Source organism: Prionailurus viverrinus, chromosome D3 (genome assembly GCF_022837055.1).
Source record: "Prionailurus viverrinus isolate Anna chromosome D3, UM_Priviv_1.0, whole genome shotgun sequence".
Classification (NCBI taxonomy): Eukaryota; Metazoa; Chordata; class Mammalia; order Carnivora; family Felidae; genus Prionailurus; species Prionailurus viverrinus.
The window spans coordinates 16,892,223-16,914,658 of record NC_062572.1 but is presented as its reverse complement, the minus strand read 5'-3'; the positions used below and the strand labels follow the sequence as shown (position 1 = coordinate 16,914,658).

The 22,436-nt window shown below is 43.2% G+C and overlaps 2 protein-coding genes and 1 pseudogene across 4 annotated transcripts in view; 2 read left to right on the top strand and 1 right to left on the bottom strand.

The window, feature by feature from the left end:
• The window catches only part of RNF10 (ring finger protein 10), a 65,006-nt gene that overhangs the window by 26,618 nt on the left and 15,952 nt on the right, over positions 1-22,436 (bottom strand). Inside the window, exons 3-17 of one of the 3 annotated variants that reach the window (XM_047827061.1) lie at positions 21,446-21,645; positions 20,411-20,501; positions 18,977-19,161; positions 18,761-18,897; positions 15,784-15,944; positions 14,415-14,540; positions 13,897-14,158; positions 13,549-13,682; positions 12,472-12,589; positions 12,143-12,244; positions 10,433-10,588; positions 8,806-8,906; positions 5,660-5,717; positions 5,429-5,587; positions 4,544-4,829 (exon numbers count right to left, since the gene is read on the bottom strand). In XM_047827061.1, coding sequence (XP_047683017.1) covers positions 4,753-4,829; positions 5,429-5,587; positions 5,660-5,717; positions 8,806-8,906; positions 10,433-10,588; positions 12,143-12,244; positions 12,472-12,589; positions 13,549-13,682; positions 13,897-14,158; positions 14,415-14,540; positions 15,784-15,944; positions 18,761-18,897; positions 18,977-19,161; positions 20,411-20,501; positions 21,446-21,645 — 2,067 coding nt within the window. In that variant the 3' untranslated portion in view covers positions 4,544-4,752. Of the gene's footprint in view, positions 1-4,543; positions 4,830-5,369; positions 5,588-5,659; positions 5,718-8,805; positions 8,907-10,432; positions 10,589-12,142; positions 12,245-12,471; positions 12,590-13,548; positions 13,683-13,896; positions 14,159-14,414; positions 14,541-15,783; positions 15,945-18,760; positions 18,898-18,976; positions 19,162-20,410; positions 20,502-21,445; positions 21,646-22,436 lie in introns of those variants that run through there. The other 2 variants (XM_047827060.1, XM_047827063.1) reach the window with 2 other exon arrangements.
• On the top strand, positions 463-3,346 carry POP5 (POP5 homolog, ribonuclease P/MRP subunit). The gene is made up of 5 exons (XM_047827067.1): positions 463-526; positions 612-754; positions 1,899-2,048; positions 2,229-2,312; positions 2,410-3,346. Exons 1-5 carry the CDS (start codon positions 507-509, stop codon positions 2,523-2,525), a joined length of 513 nt encoding a protein of 170 aa, XP_047683023.1. The 5' UTR covers positions 463-506; the 3' UTR covers positions 2,526-3,346.
• On the top strand, positions 7,591-9,941 carry LOC125148795 (40S ribosomal protein S29-like; annotated as a pseudogene).

The following is a 22,436-nucleotide window of genomic DNA, read 5'->3' as shown; positions in this document are numbered from 1 at the left end:
ATTAAACTGAGCTCTAACCTGAAACTAAGGGTCCGATTTCCCGTGTCAATCCCAGGCGTGTAAGTGCAGGGTCTTGCCCTCTTAAATTCCACCGTCTAGTCTAGGGAGTGAATATAAATGCATACACAACTGTATTGCAAGGTAACAGAAAGCAGACATCCCGAGAGTCCCAAATGCAGCAGCTGCCTCCTACACAGATTTGCAAACTCCGGCGTGGAGCAGAGCCACCCAACACAAGCATACACCGCGGAACCGCGGACCTCAACCACGGACTACCTAAACCTCAACGAGGCAGTCCAGCAGGGCGCATGCGCCCTCCAAACATTTGCGGGAGGTGGGGCTTAAGGGAGACTGACATTGGGCTCGGCCTCCCAACACTCTAGCCCCGCCTTCTTACCCTGCTTCCCTTTCTGAGTGGCTGCAAGATTACGGAAACTAATTTCCCATTTGCCGCCAGCGAAACCGACATCCGCTTTGGGCGTAGGGCAGCCGGAGCAGAGACCGCCATGGTGCGATTCAAGCACAGGTAAGCGGCGGCGGCTCGACAAATCCTGCCCTGTTAGGTCCTCGCGGCCCCGGCTCCACGCTCACTTCCCTGCTGCCTTCCGCAGGTACCTGCTCTGCGAAGTCGTGTCTGATGACCCCCGCTGCCGTCTGAGTCTGGAGGACCGAGTGCTGGGCGGCCTCGTACGAGACACAATCGCTCGCGTGCACGGGACTTTTGGCGCCGCCTCCTGCTCCATCGGCTTCGCGGGTGCGAGGGTGCTGGGGAACTAGGTGGACGGCGGGTTTGGGAGGGAACGGGGGCGGAAAGGGAGAAGGAAGGGATAGGAGTGACCGCAGGAGCTTCCAAGCTCGATAAACAGTCCTCACTGTACGATATCGTCCTCTTGAGGCCACTTGAAGCCTGAGCCGGAAGTCTGAACGAGTCCGAAGTTAGGCAGAAAGCTAAAAGCGGGGGCGCCTGGGTGGCTCAGTTGGTTAAGTGTCGTCGGACTTCAGCTCAGGTCATGATCTGACAGTGAGTTCCAGCCCCAGGTAGAGCTCTTGTGCTGACAGCTCAGAGTCTGGAGCCCCTGCTTCGGATTCTGTGTCTCCCTCTCTCTGCCCCTACCCCGCTCACGCTCTCCCAAAAATAAGCAGTAAAAAAAATTTTTTTAAGGAAAAAAAAAGCTAAAAGCAGAAGGCGATGGGACTTGGGGCAAGAATCTCCTTTGCCTATTTGACATAGTATATCGGGGGATTGCGATTGAATTAAGCAGGATAATGAGTTAAATGGGGGAAGACGTGTATAGTTCCGAGAAAGCTATTTGTTACATTGACATCCTATGGTGCGAAAAATTGTCAAAATTACCTCTAAAAAGCCCTTAATAGTACAGGCAGGTAGAGTACAGAACTCATAATTGTGTGTATGTAAATGAGGAAGAGGATTCTTCCCACAGCACCAAGTTTTTTAAATTTGTTCCCTCCTTTACCCTGTGCTCAAAATTGAATACTGGAGAATCACATGCATGCACACAGGCACAATTCTCCTACATCAGGTCATTTGCAGTTGGCTGCTTCAAGACCTACAGAGCCCAGTTGCAATAGAACCACCTTTCAGCCAAGAGTTTTCTCTGAGGGAGGTGGATCTCTGCTAGCCCCAACTTCACTTATCAGTGATTTAGAAGAGCATTTATAATTCTGAATTCATTCACCAGTTCCAAGCAAAGCACTGGATGTGGTTTGTCCCCTTTCCATAAATGAAGGTCTGTTCTAAAGCTCTTTTCCTTTAGGAATTTTTTACCCACTTGATAATACATCCCAAGTGCCACTGCCTGTCACCTAGTAGACTCTGAATTAGTCTTAAGATTTTTAAGTGAATCCAAAGTCTCCCAAAATGATTTTTTTCCCTGTAGTGCGATACCTCAATGCCTATACTGGAATAGTGCTACTTCGATGCCGGAAAGAATTCTACCAACTCGTGTGCTCAGCTCTTCCTTTCATCACATACTTGGAGAACAAAGGACACCGTTACCCGTGTTTTCTTAACACTTTGCACGTGGGAGGTAGGGGTGCATATGGTATGGTTGCTGATTTCTAATACTAACAGGTTCAGGGTTCAGTCTTGACAGCGGGTGGGTCTTCCTGCTATCCTGCCAAGAACAAGACGTTTTCACCTAGCTTGGAAAGACTTGAAGCAGACACCTTTCACAAGCTGTTGACCACAAAGCTCTTTCATGTGCCAGGTACAATCCGAACATGTCAGAAGTTCCTGATTCGTTACAACAGGAGACAGCTATTGATGTTATTGCAGAACTGCACTGATGAAGGTAAGCGACATTAGCCCAGTGCCCACTGAACAGTAACTAACCTGAGTAAGAGGTCACTCCCAAAGACCTTTTTCATCCCTGCTGTCTGCCTTTCCAGGAGAGCGGGAAGCTATCCAGAAGTCTGTCACAAGAAGCTGTTTACTAGAGGAGAGGTCAGATGAGGAGCAGCTTTCAGATAGTGGCAGTGAGGAGCCTTCTGAAGCAATGGAGTGAATTTCTGCAGGCTATGCTGTGCCCAAGATTCAGGGCCCACTTGTTGGAACAGGACATTTTGGGAGGCAGCAGCATCTACTACGGTTTCCCAAACTGGATGACTGCTGACCAGAGGCCAGGTTATCAGCTTAAAATGGAGGACGTGTTCACTTAAACTGAAGTCACTTTTACCTACCAGTGCCTGGTTAAGTGGTTCTGCAGGTGAAGCCCCTGTGGTTACAGACATCTCTGTATCTAATTGCCTGGCCAGAGTAGGTTTAATAAATGTCCTTGGCTTCTGTAGCATTTAGCTTAAGTTCAAGTTTGGCCAGGTCTCCTTCCCCCTCAACCCCTGGCCTCACTGGGAAGACTGGCTCCCCTATAGGATAGCAGATGCATAGCCTCCCACTTGAGCCCTGTGCCCCAATCCCTAGGATGAACCCTAAGTATTCCAAGTCACTCAGAGTAAGTGTATTGGTGAGACACAGCAAGTGAACTGGTACAAATTTATAGCTGGTCTCATTCCTGACCCACAGGGCCTTAAAAATGCCAGATTCCTTACCAATAATAATCAGGTAACAGGATGACACAGTTTTTGCACTTTTCTTGAGGGGGAAGAAAACCTAGCCTTGCCTGACATCACTACAAAGCCAAACAGTAGTTGCCAACTTCCAGTAGTTTTCTGCAATTCCTCCCTTCCCTACTGTCTTTCACCTGACAGGTACCTGAAAACCCGTGACCCTGCCACACTGCCACAGGAAGGTTTTGATCTACTACCTACTGACATTTCTAGGATGTTTTTTTGAATAAAACATGTTATTCAGAGTCCCTTACACATTTAACAGAAGGATTTGTAATTTTTGTTTCAACATGTTGTCCCATTTTCAGGGCTGAAACACCCTCATCCACCCAGGAGAGTTCCTATTCCAGAATTTCTGAACCTCTTCCTTTTAAGAATGACGGGTTAAAGCCAAGCCCAACTCAAGAACCCTTTGGGCCTGACACCAGGAGAGACATTGCTCCATGATAAGAGTGCTCAAACTTCTAGTGTTGTTACTTTAACCTATTTAAGGGGGAGCCTGGGTGGCTCAGTCAGTTAAACGTCCATCTAACTCTTGATTTTTTTCAAGTCATGTTCTCAGGGTTCGTGAGTTCGGGCCCCCACTGTCAGGGACTGTGCTGACAGTGCAGGGCCTGCTTGGGGGATTCTCTCTCTCTCTCTCTCTCTCTCTCTCTCTCTCTCTCTCTCTCTCTCTCCCCCTCTCCCCCCTCTCCCACACTCTCTCAGAATAAACTTTAAAAAAAAAAAGTCTTAACCTATTTAAGAGGTATGTCTATCTAACCTATAATGAACTTTAAAAAACCAGAAAGTTCGCATTGCTTGTGCAAGTGATTTATTGCAACTATTTGCCTTCACATTCTACTATACCTAGAGGTCACTTTATTAAGCAGCAAAATAATTCACATCACTCAAATTCAGCTGAAACCAAGGCATAGACCGCTTCAGACAAAAGGAGGCAGTGGGTACCCCCACCGCTTTCAAACTTGCCCTACTCTGCCGCTCCTACAACTGAGGCCACTGTCACTTTTAACAGGCTTGACCTAAAAGTTGGCAGGTTCCAGGCCTTCTTTAGTGACAACTACACCTTTCCTTGCCAAACAGAAGCCACATTCAAGAGGTGTAAAACCCTCCATCACATATGTAAGCAACCCAGGTCTGGCACCACAGCTGACCATTTCTCAGAAGAAAAACTGCAATTCAGGCTGGGTATCCTAAGTCTGTTTTATTCCCATCCTTCTGTTTAACAAGAGGAGAACTAAACAGGAAAGATTCAACTGTTTTTAAAAGACACACTGATAGGTGTGTTGAAGCCATGATGCCCTGACATGTCAGTAGAACAGTGCTAGAACACTCTGGTTTGGGCTGCTCTGCGGGATGTTGAAGGAACTCAAACTTATTTGGGTTGAGAAAAACTAATTACATGGGGCAAAAAGACTAACCTGGTAACAAACTAAAAATCTTGGCAGGAAGAGAGATCTCTTGTGTGTCAATACTTTATTTTGGTGTAAAGATGGGAAGCTGGAAAATACACTGTATTTAAAATTTTCTTGGTTCCCCCTCACGCTGTGGAAACCCCCTCCCCCCAGAGCTAATCTGTTCAAACTCAAATACTTAAAAATTACAGCAGCAAAACAAAAGCACAGGAAAAAGAAAACCAGATGGAGAAGGTAGCCAGGGCCAGTAGTGTCACTTGGTGTGGACGACTGAGGTGCTGAACAGGAGCTTTTGTTTCTGTTTTTTTCTTTTCTTTCCTCCTTTCTCTTCTAAATGGAAACACAGAAAGAACTTAGCTTAGAATGCCATCCCCTTACCCCAGCCAGTTTCGTCCCCGAGAGTCTCAGAGTGGCAGTTAAGGTTCTAGGATGAAGACCCCCTGGATCCAGATACCAGTCCTTGCACACTCCAGGTATCTGGGCAAGTCACTTTACATCCCTAGACCTGTTTCCTCATCCGTAACATAGTCCTACCCATTTAATATGGTTGTTGGGAGAATAAAATGAGCACAAGGCTAGGTAGGCACAGCAAAGGCACACCATGAATGCTAGCGATCTTGTCTAACTGAATACTACAGAGTGGCGTGGGCTTCAAGCCTGACTTCTCCACCTATTGGCCACCTTCTACCAAACTCAGGATTCTAAAATCTACTCTCCATTACGTCTTAGAGGGAAAAAATATAGAGTTCTTCAGAATTTCACAGCTGGGCCTCAATAATTAATTTGGGGTGGCAAAAACGTCCTAGCTGACATGAGCATGTGAGCCTAGGGGCTCAAGAGAAAAGTGCCTGACTAATTAGTGATGCCCACCACTGGATCCAGGTGGGAATGACAACTCTGTACTGAGCACTCCGTTTCTTTGCCTTTACCAGAGAGGGGATCTGAAGTAGCTGGTGTGTCCAGTTTCATGAAGGCTGCTTCAATAGCTTGGCTGAAGGAATTTTGGAAACTGGGCACAGGAACACGGTCTGAGTTATCACTCTCCCCATCGCTGTCCACAGGAGCAGGAGGAACTAAGCTGTTTTCATCTATAAAATACCAGTGTTAATTTACTTTCTGAAAGGAGCCAAACTCCCCCTCCACCAGAGGGCCATTCTCACCTTTCTTTGGAGCAGTTTTGGGCCACACATCTGCTTTTGCTTTTCCAACTCTCAGCATCTGCCAAGGTGGGAAAGAAGGGAGAGAAGAATTTAAGCAACTGATCCAATTTCTTTCCCAGACTTGTGTCTTGACACTAACTGGCTAAGGGCACAAAGAACTATCACCTCTGGAAAAAAGGATTTTCCAAGTACTTCTCTCCTTAACATACTGTTTCAGTCATGTCCTCTATACCATGGTCTCTAGACCAAGAGAACTAGCAGTAAACCCCCAAGGTGGGAAACCAAAGCCTGTGTTGTTCCTTAGGAAACAGATAAAGAACAGTGCATGGACTGACTACACAAGAGGTTCTTACTCAGACTCTCAAGCTGGGAATCCTGACTTTGTGTCATTCCCTTCTTCTGCTAAGTTTTTCCTGCTCTTCTTGGGACCCCTAAAATATAAACCTCTTGGAATAAGCAAAACGAACCACCTGGTTATTGAACTCCAGTTACTTAAGGCCAAGAAAATCAATTTAACTTTATCCTAAAACTGCTCCAACAGCTGCCATTACCCTTCAGTCTCTGCTTTTCTAGTAGCTCCTTAATTATTAACTTTTAGATCCAATCATAGACCAGATTCCTCCACGTACAATAAAATCAGAACCATCCCTCCTGCCCCTGAATGAGGAATTCTTTCATCTCAGGTGGCTAAGGCCAGCTTCTTAATTATTGAGGGCCACACGTGTCATGCAACTCAAAGCAGGCTGAATTTTATCCCTGGAAAACTACCAAGAGACAAGCCCCATGAGATTCAAATGAGAATGTGTCATCCTAGGGGCGCCTGGGTGGCTCAGTCGGTTAAACGTCCGACTTCAGCTCAGGTCACGATCTTGCGGTCCGGGAGTTCGAGCCCCGTGTCGGGCTCTGGGCTGATGGCTCAGAGCCTGGTGCCTGCTTCTGATTCTGTGTCTGTCTCTCTCTCTGCCCCTCCCCCGTACATGCTCTCTGTCTCAAAAAAAAAAAAAAAAAAGTTAAAAAAAAAAAAAAGAATGCATCATCCTAAAGTATGTGTCCCGAAGTGAGGTACAATATTATTCAAATGGAGTTGGGTTGGCAGAGGTTTATTTCACTGAATAACCTTTCTTCATCATGTACCACTTGGATGATCTTTTCCCTTGGTCCTTGGGAGTTAGGGGTCCAAAGAGTATGGAATCTGAATCATCTTACTCTTAAAAGGCCATTAAAATATCTTATCACCTATGTGTTATTCTTGCCATAAATGTTTAAATGTTTAACCTGAATCCACTCATGAAAAAATAAACAGACAAATCCAAACTGCAGGACACTATATACAACAACTGGCCTGGATGCTTCAAAAATATCCATGCCACAGGAAGAAAACAAAGAGAGGCTAGAGAAACTGTTACAGATCACAGAAGACTAAAGAGACTTGACAAACACATGCAATGAGCAGTCTTTTTTTCGACTGGACTGAAAACAATACAGGACCATTGAGACATGGAGAAATAAGAAATAAGTACTGTATTAGATACTCAATTAGCTGAATTTCTTTTATGTGATCATGACAAATGTGGTCATATAGAAGAATATCATTTGGGGGCACTTATCTCGTAAACAGTTGGTGGTAAACTCAGGAGGTCTAACGTTTTCAATACAGTGTAACAATAAAAAGAGAAAGCACATATAGCAAAATGCTAACAACGGGTGAACCTAGGTGAAAGGTATGAGCGTTCATTATGCTATTCCTTCAATACTTAAGTTTGAAGTTGTTCAACATATAAAGCTGAAAAAAGCAATAGCAATAAAACCTAGTTTAAAAAAACAACTTCAGGGGTCCATGGGTAGGCTCAAGTCAGTTAAGCGTCCAACTCCTGATTTCGGCTCAGGTCATAATCTCACAGTTTGTGAGATCAAGCCCCGTATCAGACTCAACACTGACAGCATAGAGCCTGCTTGGGATTTTCTCTCCCCTCTCTCTCTGCCCCTCCCCCTGCTCGATCACTCTCTCTCTATAAATAAACACTAAAAAACAAAAACAAATTTAAGCATTTGACATAATTCCTGGGAACCACCTGCTTATAACTTCTGAAACCTATCAGTTAATACTCAAGATTGCTCTCAATTATTTCTTCCTCCTTGACTTCAGGACTCAACTTACCAAAGTCCAATTCCTGCTTCTATCTCAGCACACACTGAGAAACGAGAGAAACCTCCACTATCACCGGCTCTAAAGAACTGTTAAGCTAATGATCCCAAACTAGCCCCAAAAGGTTAATACTAACTTCTAAAAGGGGTGTTGAGCAAGCTGTCCATCCATCCTCCTCAGTTATCTTAATGCAGAAATACTGAGTGTTTGTTATTTTAAAGGTTAATAAAATGATCTGACATCTCTGCCTCGCTGCATCCAAGAGAACAAGATGGGTCACCAGCTTTATGGGAGCCGGCTGAGGAAATCTGGCCAGGGTTGGCTGTGTCTGCCAAACCGGCATGGTCTGATTCAGAAATACAGCCTATGTGCCGCCAGTGTTTTTGTCGGTTTGCAAAGGATACAGCCTTCAGTAAATTGGATTAAGTGAACTTCCTTGAATGGGTCATCCAAGAAACCTACCTTAATGCCATCTTGTTTTACATAAAATAAAAACACTTAAAGAATAAAACAGAACACAAAAAGATCTGACATCAAGTTTCACTAGCCTAGTGTTCCTCTAACTCAGCTGCCCAAGGAAGACAGTTTGGCTAGTTATAGGACAACCAAGACCACCTTTCCCTTCCCAAAGCAAAGAGAAATGGTTTATTATATGTAACAGGTACATACCACCTGAATCAGAAGTCCTAGAACCAGGGACCAGCTGAAATTGGTATCTCCCCAGCCCCTAAAACAACACTTAGTACCCAAGTATTTAATGATCTGTTAAAAAGCTAAAGCTCTGATTCTCCCTCAGCTGCTCTTGGCCTCTTTCTTTGGGAAGTCTACAATAACATCTGAAACTAAATCTAGAAGATTTCCTCTTAAAAAAAGCTTTCCATGATTATTACCATCAATACAACATTAGCCTGGAAGTCTCTCCTGCAGCGCAAAGATTTCCAGAAAGTACAAGCAGCAGAGCTCACGTTAAATACCCGTGAACTGCTTCACAAAGATTTACCTGGGCAAAGGAAGGGAAGGGAGAGTCTTCTTCCAGACTCCCAACGCAGAATGAAGGACTGCCCTGACTGGCAGTCGGTGACAGAGGGGTCAGCAGAAAGTCTGAAAAGAAACCAGAGACCTGATTATATAAGTCGAGTTCCAAGAGAGAAGAGATGAACCCTAAATCAGGTCTAGATAATTACCAGCCCCACCACAAAAAGCAAACCTTGATCCAATTTCAATTCTGCCATGTTCTTATAAAGTCAAGAACATGGCCTATTATTCATACTAGTGATCTAGGGAAACGGAAGTTTAGTGGTCACAGTAATACTAGAAAACATGGCAGAATCTATTTCCATGCCAAAAAAAACCCCTTTCCACACCAGCTGACTCTCAAGGCCTAGGTACCAGTATGTCATGGACTGGTTTTATGTGAATGAAAATGTTCTAACAAAAAGATAAAATTTAATCAGGTCAGCCTTTATGTTCCAGCCAGATGTGTATGACCTGCTCTATTCAGTTAGTATCCAAAACACACATCCAAATGGACAATATCCAACAGGAAGATGCAAGCTTTCCCCCGATACTCCCCAGGTAACAGTCTTCTCCATCCTTTCTGACCTAGAGTTGGGCATTTCCCACAGGTCTACCCACTACCCTGATCACTGCTGGAAGGGAGAGGCCTCTATTCACTCTCCCAGTAGCAGACCCTTCCACAGTCAGCCAGGGCTATTTAGTACTTTCAGTCCTAGGACTATCCAGCTGCTCTTGCTTCAATACATTAAAGCCCATTCCTTCAAAAAAGCTAGTATGTGAAAGCACATACACAACCAATTTTTTATCACAGATAATGTAGTTGATGTTCTGCCATATTCCTCTGTATTTCAGCTCTCTTCTTAGACTAAAAAGCATAATAGTTGTGCATACAGCCCTCAAGATGCAGGTTACAGTCACAGTCCCTGTCACTAAGCCCCTGCCTCAGCCTCAGGTTCCTAATCTGCAAAGTGACAAGCATATGATCATAGCAGTCACCAAGAGCTTTAAATATTCTGCTCTTGGACATTTTATTTAAAATGGCTGGCAGAGGGGCACCTGCGTGGCTCAGTTGGTTATGCATCCAACTTCGGCTCAGGTCATGATCTCACAGTTCATGAGTTTGAGCCCCACATCAGGCTCTCAGCTGTCAACATGGAGCCTGCTTCAGATCCTCTATCCTCCTCAATCTCTCCCCTGCTTACGTGCTCTCTCCCTCTCCAAAATAATAATAATAATAATAATAATAATAATAATAATAGTAATAATAATAAATTGATTAAATAAAACACTTAAAAAATCTTTAGAAATAAAACAGCTGGGTCACAGGGAAGAATCTAAGTTTAACTTTCCTGCCATATGAGCTGCCTTGAGGTTTTGAGGTTTTTAGAAAACAGCAGGGTATAAAGTAGTCAGTACAGCCAATCAGAAAGGTGAATCAAATGGCAAAAATCTGAGGTACCCCAAAAATATATTAACTACCCAAAGTAAGGTTAATCACCTAAAAATCCCACCATACTGAGTAGGTTAGAGTTATAAATTCAGACACTAGGGCCTTGCTTAAGGTCTGTGGCTGGTGGGCAACTTCATTCTTTAAATCCCAACTCATTTACCTGCTTGGGAACCTGGACTTCTGCTAAGAGGAGACAGGGAGAGGGCACCATGGCCCTCGGTGCTGGTGGGACCCAAAGCAGAATCAGAGGTGCAGGTATAGGAATTGAAGGCAGGAAACTGCTGTAGATTCTCTAAGGGAATGTGGACTTCTGGATCTACAAAGAAAAAAGAAGAGTACAGTAGGGCCATTTAGAATATTCCTCAAATCTTTTCCAACAGTTGTGGATAGTCAATACGAATCCCCCAAGGCTCTAAGGTATGTAAACACGCTTTAAAACCCAAATTTATAGTAATTGTCACTTTATATTTTTGTTGATTTTTTTAAATGTTTACTTTGAGAAAGAGAACGTGCACACACGCGCGTAAGCACGGGAGGGGCAGAGAGAAAGCCTGATGTGGGGCTTAAACTCACAAACTGTGAGATCATGACCTGAGCTGAAGTCTGACACTTAACCAAATGAGCCACCCAGGAGCCCCTATATTTTTGTTTTAAAATAAAACCCTTTTTGGGGGCACCTGGCTGGCTCAGTTGGTAGAGCATGTAACTCTTAATCTCAGGGTTAAGTTCAAGCCCCACACTGGGTGTAGAGATCACTTAAAAATAAAATCTTAGGCACGCCTGGGTGGCTCAGTCAGTTAAGCATCTGACTTCAGCTCAGGTCATGATCTCACGGTTCGTGGGTTCGAGTCCCACGTCAAGCTCTGCACTGTCAGCCTGCTTCGGAATCTTTGTCTCCCTCTCTTTCTGCCCCTCCCCCACTCATGCACGTGTTCTCTCCATCCCTCTCTCTCTCAAAAAAAAAAAAAACATTTAAAATAAAATCTTAAAAAATAAGTAAAAATAAAAAAATCTTTGCTCTGTTCTTAACTGAAGCCAAATATTATACATGATGGTTAATTATATTATTCTATGTACTTGTCTTTGGGTGTTTCTATAATAAAGAAGGTAAAATTAAAAAAGCCCCTGTACCTGAAACATCAGTTTTTTTCAATTCTTTAGGAAATGTGCCAAATAGCTACACAGCATTGGGACCCCAGCTATACACTTATCCCAGTTGGAGAAGTAAAATTTATGTTTACCACCATAAACATGTAGTCAAAACAGTGAAGTCCTTTCCCTGGCTGAGGACTCGATTCTTTGTTTTCTGGAGGATAAGTAAGTACACTCTCATGTCACACTAATCTGGATTCAATGAAGCTTATGTTGAAGAAGCAGATCAAAAGACTCTGTACTTACATGAAAGAGCTCTTAAATCTAACCTCCTGCATAGATTTCCTAGTTTGTCAAGGTTTCTACTATATCTTACTCTCTTGGCAGACTTGCAGTATACAGAGGTCTCCTTTAATACAGTCAACGGTGGGATCAATGTTCCATTCAGAACACACAGGAGACAATCATCCCCTAAATTCAGCAGATTTCCAATTGCCTTCCCCAGAACAGGTTTTCTCGCCTACTATACCAAGGATAAATTTAATCTCATTCCTTATTAAAAGCTATGAACTTTGACCCCCATTAATTCACTTAATTCTCAAGTCTATGAACGAAGTACTCTCATGATTCACATTTGAGAGCTAAAAAAAAAAACAACAACAAAAAACAAGTGGCAGAACTGAGATGTGGACCAAATAGTCTGGTTCCTGGGCCCAAGCACTGAGTATCTCCATGAGGATGCACAGCTGTACTAGTCTAATAGAGTTCCTGAACTTACACTTGCCCTGTTTCTTGTTTTCCTCCATCTCAATCCTGCGCTCCCGGCGGCGTTCCTCCCGAGCTTTCTTCTGGCGCTGACGCTTCCTCTTCTCAATGTCATCTGTGGGATGGTCAGACAGTGAGCAGGCAGACCAAGGACAGCCTGGCCATTAACTCCTCCCAGGTGACTAGTCACTAAGGCCAACAAAAGGAGGCAGCTGGACTGGATGAATGGAGTATGGTATGGAGACTCATGACAGAGCTCCTAAATTCCTCCCATACTGGGTTTCCAATCAGAAGAAACCCTGAGCTTCACTATGAAGAGAAGCAGAGTGGGTGCATTCTTACCTGAGAATATCTCCAGAGTTTCCTTAGAGACCACAGGAGGCTGCAGAGCCAGTTCACAAATGCTGAACTCACAGGTGAGCGGCAGGTGAGAGAGGTATCTATGACGCTGCCGAACATCCTACCGTGGAAAAGGGACCAAAACTCAACTAACACCAGGCCGAACTGTGAGGACAGAGGTTCCCATCCCAGACAGCTAACTCTTTGGGGCTCAAAGAGTTGTGCTCAAGGTATCATCATTTTGCAAAGCCAAACAGAAACCGTCAATTGACATTCAATAAGGTAAATGATCAACCAAAAGCAGTTTTTAGGTTTGTGCTGCACATGAATAAATCAAGCCTGGTAATAAATGATTTAAAGCTGATCAGCTGTTTCTGATTTTCTGGCGCCCACAACTGAGGAGAGAGAACAGGGGAAGATAAAGAGTATTTGTTGGCAAAAAACCTGAGATCCACTGACAATTAATAACTGGGAAGGTGGAAAAAGCAGATTTCCCTACTGAATAAAGCTTGGCCTGAAACAGTAAGAAAAAAAAAAAGCCCATCAATTTCGGTTTAATTTTCTTTTCCATTCTCTTTCTGCATGTTTGATGGAAAGTTTACAGCGTAACAAATTTGTGATCAATATAGGGATAACTCTCAAAGGGCAAAACCTCGCATATATAAATTATCAGATAATAATTGATGGTATCTGTTAAGCCGAAAATGTGTTTCAATCTTGTATAACCTAGTATAGAGCCTCCAATAACTCTTCGATTCCTTGGACATTTCTCCCAAGCCATAAGGAAAAAGAGAAAAACAAACTCATCTTGAATGAAAGTGGGAGACATCTATGTTCCCAAACCATAATAAATGAACCTAAAAACAGAGAGCAAGGGTGACTAACAGGACCCCGACATGGTAAGAGAGACCCATTTAACCTCTAAAATCTTTGCAGGCACAAAATCAGTGACAAAAATAGACTTAAATACAAAAGCTAAGCTCTTTGAAGAACTGTGAGCATGGGCTGCTCAGGCTCATATCAAAGAGATCAGGTTGATGACACTCCAGAACCGTGCCACAGGGACAGGCAGGACCTTACCTCAGACATGGAGTAGCCGGCGATCTCCACCACTACTGCCGAGATCTTCTCCGGGCTCTGCTCCAGGCTGCCGTACTCCCTCACAAGGCAGCGCACATTCACAGGGTGCAGGAACATGTGCTGCCCGTCCTCCGCTGAAGACAAGCGGCTCTCTCACACAACAGTCGTGGCCAGTCCTCAAGACAGGTCCCCCCCATACAGCTAGGCCTGCCTCTCCCTCCCCGAGGCCAAAGGCAAAACAGACCCAAGCACCCACATCTAGCAGCAATACCTCCTCCTGCTAAGAGGCCAGGCCACCTTGCTGAAACATCTCTATGGCAACCCAGCCCTCCTCTCAGGAACCCTCACCTTGGTAAAAGTAGTAACAAGGAGAGCCACTCAGGTGTGTGAAGCCTGGCTTGGTGATGGGTTCCTGCTGGCTGGACTCAGTACAAATGGTCCCCTCTCCAAGACTGTCATCTGCTAACTCTGAGTCATCACAGGCTTCAGGCTCCGGTTCAGACACTGCTTCCTCTTCCTCTACCAGAGGGAGAGCAAGAGGACGAGGAGAACCCAGAGAACAAACTTCGGTGGTCTCTTCATCAAAAGCAGACAGATAGTCTAACACACCCTGTTGGGACAAATTCTAGGTCAACAGAAAGTACATGTGGCAAGGGTAGACACATGAACCAAGTTCTCTGGAAGGTTTTCTTAGCTGTCACATTCATGGATTTAACATCCCTAGGTAAAGAACTAATAAGCACATGGGAAATACTCCTAGTCCCCCCTCCTCTCCCATGAAGAGGCGATTTCACAACATCACCTACCAACTCAACAGCAGCCTTGAGGAACGGCAGCCATTTAGTCTGTAACGGGGTCACACTCACCTTCCTGGGTTGAAAAACGGACTCCTTCGCCAAGGGAGCCATCAGCACCAGTTGTTCCAGAGCAGGCACAACACTAAGGACCTCCCCTCTGCTTTCAGCCAATCCTGACAGAGCCTCTTCCCGAGTCTAAACCACCAGAGAGAAGACCAGAGAAAGCTAAGTTTCTAGAAACACACTTAGTTTGTAGGGCAAGGGCTTACAATGGCCTTTCTCAACAGGAGCAAAAGTTAAAAGGCAACAAGACCCAATAGGAAAAGTACTTAAAATCCTCAATCCTTCAAGGAAACAGGGAGCAAAAAGCACCTGACACCCAAATGGGATGGTATTCTACTTACAATCTGACAGTGACAATACTACACAAAAGTTTCCTGAACAAAAAATCGAAGAACACAGAACTAGTCCTCTAGTTTTTACAAGCTACTCTTAAAGAAAGAGCCCCAGTGCGGGAAGCAGGGGTTTGGCCAACTGCCATCTCAACCTGGACAGCTCTACTTCTATACAGCTCGTCTTCTCTGAAATGCACTTGAACGAATGCTCTGCATTTAATTAAAAACAAAATACACAGGACCTACTAAAGGAAGACTCAGAAGTCAGAAAGACAGGAATTCAAATACTAGCTTCATCTCATATTAGTTATATGTCCTCAAGCAAATTACCTAACCCATGACTCCATTTCCTCATCCGCGAAAGGGGATAGTTCACACCGGGATATGCAGCTCATGTGACATAAATGTAAGTACAGTACCTTAACACAGGACCTGTCACATGCCAATTACTCAAGATACAAGGGCTTTCACTGTTCTAACACAGATCAGTGATTCTCAAAATATGGTCTGAGGATGAACATTAGAATCAGTCTGGAACTCATTATAACACAAATTATTAAGCCTATGGAGCCCATATTTGACTGAATTCACATCTCAGGGTGGAGGCCAACGCCCTGATTCTGATGTCTGGTAAGGATACACAGCACAGGAAGTTCTCTATTTGGGTAATTTTTCCTGCTTCAAAATCCTCAGCAGGTATTACTAGGGCCTGCTGGATAGGCCATAACACTCTCGTCAAAATGTGCCTCAAATAAAACATCTCTAAAAATAAATCCAAGTGTTTCCTTAGGAAAAAAACCTACTTTGCTTAACTAAGAACATAGCTAACCTAAGACTAAGAGACTCCCGTGACTCAACTAGTTATAAGACGATTTTAATTTGTTCCTTTCAGCTGCAGAGAGTGCTTTAAAAACCACTAGGTCAACCATTCCCTCGCATCACCAACGGCCAGAGCAAACTGGCTATTTTAGCCATTAACTATGCGTTATCTTAAATTCAGGACCAAGATAACTTATCCCCACCATCCTGTCCTGTCACCCTACCTTGAGCTCCTGGATAGCTGCCTCAATAAAGCAGGACTCGGGAGTGTGCTTCTCCTCTGCCAGCTGCTGCTCCAAAGCTATTTTCTCTTCCTGAACTACCCGGTGCAGCACCTGCTCCTTAGAGGCCAGCAGCAACTTGGAGTACTGGCTGTGCTGTTCATCTACAAGAAAGCCAGCAAGATCACAAAAATGCAACAGTCAAAGCTTTGCGACCTTGTGGCTACACAGGAATTTACACAGCTTTTATCCCCCAAAGTGAAGATGGAGTAATCAGGCTAATTTTCTAAAAATAATTTAACAATGACCTTAAGTAAAAGGTTTATAACTCTGACCCCATAACACAAGGAATCCAAGAAAACCAAAGACGCAGTAAAAATGTTTTAGCCAAACTATTGATTACCTATAGTCTGTAATACCAAAAAATGCTACATCAACCAGTTAAGTCCAATAATAAAGAAACGGTTAATGACATGATGGCATATTCATTAAAGAGAATTTTGCAGACATTAAAAATGGTTTTCTGGGGCACATGGCTGACTCAGTTGGAAGAGCATGCGACTCTTGATCTCGGGGTTGTGAGTTCGAGCCCCATGATGGGTGTAGAGATATTTGAAATAAAACAAAACAAAAAAACAAAACAAAACAGGGGTGCCTGGCTGGCTCAGTCTGTTAGGCATCTGACTTCAGCTCAGGTCATGATCTCATGGTTTGTGGGTTTAAGCCCCACATCAGGCTCTGTTCTGACGGCTCTGAGCCTGAAGCCTGCTTCGGATTCTGTGTCTCCCTCTCTCTGTCCCTCCCCAACTCACACTCTGTCTCTCTCAAAAATGAATGTTAAAAAGAAAAAAAAAAAAGTTTATTTAATGGGGCACCTGGCTGGCTCAGTTGGTTAAGCATCCGACTTTGGCTCACATCACGATCTCACAATTCTTGGGTTCGAGCCCCATGTCGGGCTCTGTGCTGACAGCTCAGAGCCTGGAGCCTACTTCAGATTCTGTGTTTCCTTCTCTCTCTCTGCCCCTCCCCAACTTGTGCTCTCTCTCAAAAATAAATAAACTAAAAAAAACTTTTTAATAAAAAAAATTTAAAGATAAAAAAATAAGCTTTAAAATTTTTTTAATAAAAATGGTTTTGTGAGATGACATTTAGTGACATGTAGAAATACCTACATTACATGAATATAAAGCAGACACCAAAAACTAGAAAATTTAATCCCAATCTTGCAAAAATATACATGAGTAGAAAAATAATCTACAACTTTGGGATATCTCTGAGTAAAAGGACCATGGATGATTTGTTTCCTTTACTTCCCTCCCCCATATTTTCTGTACTTTTTAAAAACTTTAGGACAATGTTAACTTTTGGGAAACTCTTGAAATGCCCTGTTTTCCCATCCTCCGATCCTAGTATCTGCCCAGAGATAACCATTTACAAATTGTGAGACGTATTTGCCAAATCTTTTTCTATACATTTATAAATCCATAATCACTTAACAAAGGTTTTTCCATAAATGATAAACTTTAAGTTGTTCTGTGTTTTTCATCCAACCTGTATTAAATTCTTTCAAAACATTAATACAGAGGGGTGCCTGGGTGGCTCAGTTGGTTGAGTGTCCGATTTCGGCTCAGGTCATGATCTCACAGTTCCTTGGGTTCAAGCCCCGTGTCAGACCCTGTGCTGACATCTCAGAGCCTGGAGCCTGCTTCAGATTCTGTGTTTCCCTCTCTCTCTCTCTGCCCACCCCCCCATTCGTGCTCTTTCAAAAATAAATAAATGTTAAAAAAACTTTTTTATACGTTAATACAGAGATCCTATTTTTACCTTCTGTATTGTGTTCCACAGCATAACAAACACTGAGTGAGTTCCTTATGGAACGTTTATTTAGCTTATTGACAGCTTCTATTACACTGTAACAAAAATTCCTTATACGTATTCCTTGGTGCATATAATTTCTTTATATTAAGTACAAAAGCTGGACCAAAGGTTGTGCATATTTTAAATACTACCAAATTGCGCCCCCCCCAAAAGCTGTATTGACTTACATTGCCACCCTGTATACAGTATTCGTTTTCCTACCCCTGCCAAAAACCTGGTGCTTCTAATGTCTTTTTTTTTTTTTTTTTTTTTTGCGTCAATCTGATAGGGATTTTGATTTGCATAACTCTTAGCAAAGTTAAACCTAATTCTTGGGAAGTTATTCTAGTATCCTTTTCTGGGAAATACTTTCATATGCTTAGCCCATTCTTCTACTGGACTGTTAATCTAACTTACAGAACACGTGTATATTCCAGACATTAATCTTTAGTTTTAAATGTGTAAATCTTCCCCTAGTTAATCACCTACTGACTTTAAGGAATCTTGACAGATTTCACTCTTATAAAATCAAGTGTATCTGTCTTTTCTTTTCTAGGATCTACAGTTTCAGCCTGGTTCAAAAACCCATCCCTATCTGAGGATTTACAGAGATACTATCCTATATGTTCTCTTAAGAGTTTTAGATTTTTTTAAGTTTAGGGGCGCCTAGATGGCTCAGCCAGTTAAGTGTCTGACTCTTGACTTCGGCTCAGGTCATGATCTCATGGTTTGAGATTGAGCCCAGCATCGCACTCTGTGCTGACAGCACACAGCAGGCTTGGGAGTCTCTCCCTCCCTCTCTGTGTGTCTTCTACTAGACTACTGAGTTCCTTGACAACAAGTGGCCAGTCTGGCTGACTGTGGAATCCTCAAGGCTGGGCACAATGCCAGGCACTATTTCAACAAAATTAAAAATTAAAAAATACATAACTAAATCACACCTGAAACCAAGAGTTAAACCACTCTCTGTAAACTCCCCTCTAACCTACTAGAATCCTAAAACTGACCTGCAAATGATAGAAATGGCTTGCCCAAAGGCTCAAATTTTGATAGTAGATAGATGTATTTGATAGCCTTAAAAGATGTACCCAAGATTATTACCCCCTAAATTAACAGAACTCACCTCCTAGATGAATAGGATGGTCTACATTCATCCATTTGGATTTGGGCAAGGCCAACAACACCCCTTTCTCCCTCTTCATCAGCTGCATTGTAATAGTGTCACCAACAACATACTGACGTGACTCGGTGGCAACAACACTGTAACATGGACATTTAGATGTAAAAGAGCAAGAAGTTAGCAGACTGGGGTCTAACCTAGTAAATGTCTCCTTCTCACCTCTTGAGATCCTTCTTATGCACAGAACTGTAACAGATGGGACATTTACTCCAGGTCTTCTCGCTCAGTGAAAGGTAGTGCAGAATGCATGCCCAGCAGAAGATGTGTCCACAACGGGTTATCTTGGCTGCAGTAGGTGGATATAGGCATATTGGGCAAGATGGCACTTCATGGCTACAAATGCGCTGCAACAAAAGGGCACCACGAGTTACACTGCTTTCAAAGTGACATGGGATTGTCAAAGTTAAAGCCTCTCCTCTCCCACCCCCATCCCTGAACATCTCTACTCAACACATCTTCACAGAATTGTTCAAAATGCAAGTATATAATAACACTTTAAGTGAATCGTTAAGGAAATCACAATAATGGTTTAATAACTACATAACAAGTACTTTAGAGGTTCCACAAAGGAAAAAGGAACAGAAATCAATATATAATCCCATTTATAAAAAGAAACTTTATACGTACACGTACACAAAGGCTTATAAAAGGTCGAAAAGTAATGTACCAATAATCTCCAATAGAGAAGTCTATCAGACCTACACTTTATATGCATCTCTATTTTTTTTTTTAACCAATAAATATAGAACTTAGGTTTCATAGGCCTTGTCATTCTCTGATGTTTTTATCAATTTTCATAGTTAATGAGTAGCCAGGCTTGGAGACCTAGCACTTTGAAAAGTATTGTATGGGGTGCCTGGGTGGCTCAGTCAAACATCCAACTCTTGATTTATGCTCAGGTCACGGTCTCACAGTCGTGGGATCGAGCTCCATGTCAGGCCCACTGACATGATCAAGCTCCCTTCAGGCTTCATGCCAGGCATGGAGCCTGCTTAGGATTCTCTCTCTCCCTCTGCCCCACCCCCACTCAGGCTCACTTGTGTTCTCAAAAAAAAAAAAAAAAAAAAAAAAAAATTTACATCCCTATAACCTAAGAGCAGCAAAGGAATACCCAGAACTCATTACTTCAACAGAAAACAAAATGCAGCAGTGGCTTAGACAGTAGTGTACCTGGTGGCTCACTCACCTGCCACAAGACTGAGGCCTAATTTGATATTGATTACTACAAATGGCTACCGATGAAGCCATGTTCATGCAATGAGCCCACCCTAGGTCAGGAAGGTAACCAGAGTGCCTCATGTATTTCTCTGGTTATTCCCAGGAGAAAGGAGGTCGTAGATAGAACTGCTTTGATGAGACAGAACCTTTGATGAGAGCCCTCCAACTCCCCAATCCTGCAGGCTAGTGCCAATTAGCACAAAATGAACTCCAGGAGAAACCAGGACTCATCTCTGGGGGACTTATCTCTACAGTGAGGTCATGCAGAAAAAAGGTATCAACAGTGATACCAGCCAACAGCTGCTGTGTCACCATGGTTCCTTTCCTTAGTTCTCTCTCCCACTAACAGTTTATAAGCTTAGCCAAGCTACTCACCACTTGTTCCACAAAGTCCCAGTTGACTAAGGTATCAGGATCAGCAAAATGAACTGTGTAGTCTTGGTCTTCAGACACTACAAATTGGCAGCTGGAAACAGGGAAGAGGACACGGAAAAGGCAGACTCTCAGAAGCCACCAACAAGCCCTCAGCAGAAACTCATTACTCCTTCACTTAGAAATCAAATACAGGCCATTAGCAGCCATGGTTTGTGAAGCACTGAACTAGGACTTCAGGCTCAGTTCTGAGCCCCAGCTCTGGAGGGAATCCAAAGACTTGCCAAGTAGGAGTCTAAATCCATGAACTCTGTTTCTTCTGCTTCCAAGCCTAGCCAAGGCCCTGCAGGCCTCCCCTGAGCTAAAATTAACCCAGACTGCAGCTCTATCAATCAGCAGGAAGCCAGATTTCCTCCCTCCCTCTGAGAAACCATGGCACACAGCTAGTCTTCAAGGAAGCAGAAAGACTGTTCTCGCTCAGTCATTTGATTACCAATTTATATAAAGTACTAACCAATTACTTCAGTCTAGATCCAAGGTCAAATCTTACATTGTAACTAATGACACACAAAAGGAAATAAAAGGGAATCAGTATTTGAGCAAACGTATGCCATGCCAAACACTCCAACCCATCATCCAATTCTCCTTTAAGTAATCCTCCTCCTTTATAGGGAGAAGATGAATCTCACCTTGGCTAAATAAATTACCCAAGATTGAAGGTCAAAATAAATTCAAATGTGGGTCCAATTCCAAAACAAATACTTTTACTACCTCATTATGACACTAAAGCATTATTTAATTTTAGCATTAATCAATGTATTTATTTAAGCATTATATTCTTTTAAGCACCAGGAACATCCACTTGAAAAGCTGGTTTTCGACACCTGCACTGCCCCCCAAAAAGAGAGAGGAGGAAAAGAACCAGTTCAACTCCCTTTCTGCCTCTCTCCCATAGCAGTTTAAAAGAAGCTTCTTCTCAGCACCAAGAACCACCCAGAGGCTCAACTGCACTTTCCTCCCAAGAGTAGACATACTCACTTGGCCTGTAAAAAGAGTTCCTTGTTAAAAGGCTTATGCCCCCATTTGTTCCTCTTTCCCCAGCTGCCATGTCCACTGCCTTCAAAGTGACCCGCCTGGCCACGGGGTTCAAAAGTGAAATTCAACAAGTGGTTCAGATTGATCTTCTTCGGACCAGAGAACTGGGCAGGGCTAAACTCTGCCCGTTGAGCCTCTGCTACCTAGAGAGAATAAGAATGAATCAGAGTATTTCAGAATAGAATGACACTGATTGATAGCAGAAACCAGCACAACCCTCCTTCTACATGGTTTAAAATATTAACTAAACGAAACACAGCTTAAAGTAAACAATCTTCCTAGGAAAGGGGAACACAAAAGTCTACCTAAGATCTGGATGGGAACAGAAAGGGGGACAAGAGCCTTTACCATATAATTATTTAAACTGTTTAGCCTGCCCCGCTAAATGGCAATTAACTATTTATTAAATGACTAAACCCAACATGAAGTCGTCTAGCTACTGGGAAGCACAATGATTTACTTACTGGATTAATTTTTTGACAATCCCATAGGACTCCTAGACCTTCACTCTTGTTAGCTACTTGTTCTCTGGTTTGTTTCTGGCAAAAACAAGTCTGTGGAACTATACTCTGGAGGCGGCTTGCAAGCAGCTGCTAACTGCCACGGGCTTCAGAATCCTGCCAGAGACCTCCCGTCTAAGACACACACTGCTATTCATTGTTAATTAAAACTGACAGAATTAGAACATGTAGGCAGACTACCTCTGTGTCCAGAAATAAACCCAATCAGCAGAGGAGAAATACCACTGCACATAAAGATGGAAAAAATCACGTTGGGGCTTTTTAACATTTCCAAATTGAAGTGGAAAGTACTTATAAGTCAGCCAGTGCATTTTCTAATCCCAATTTATAATTTAATGTCATAAGCACTTTGCCATGTGAGTCATATTAACACATAGTCACTTTAAATGGCTATATACCATTACGTCATATAG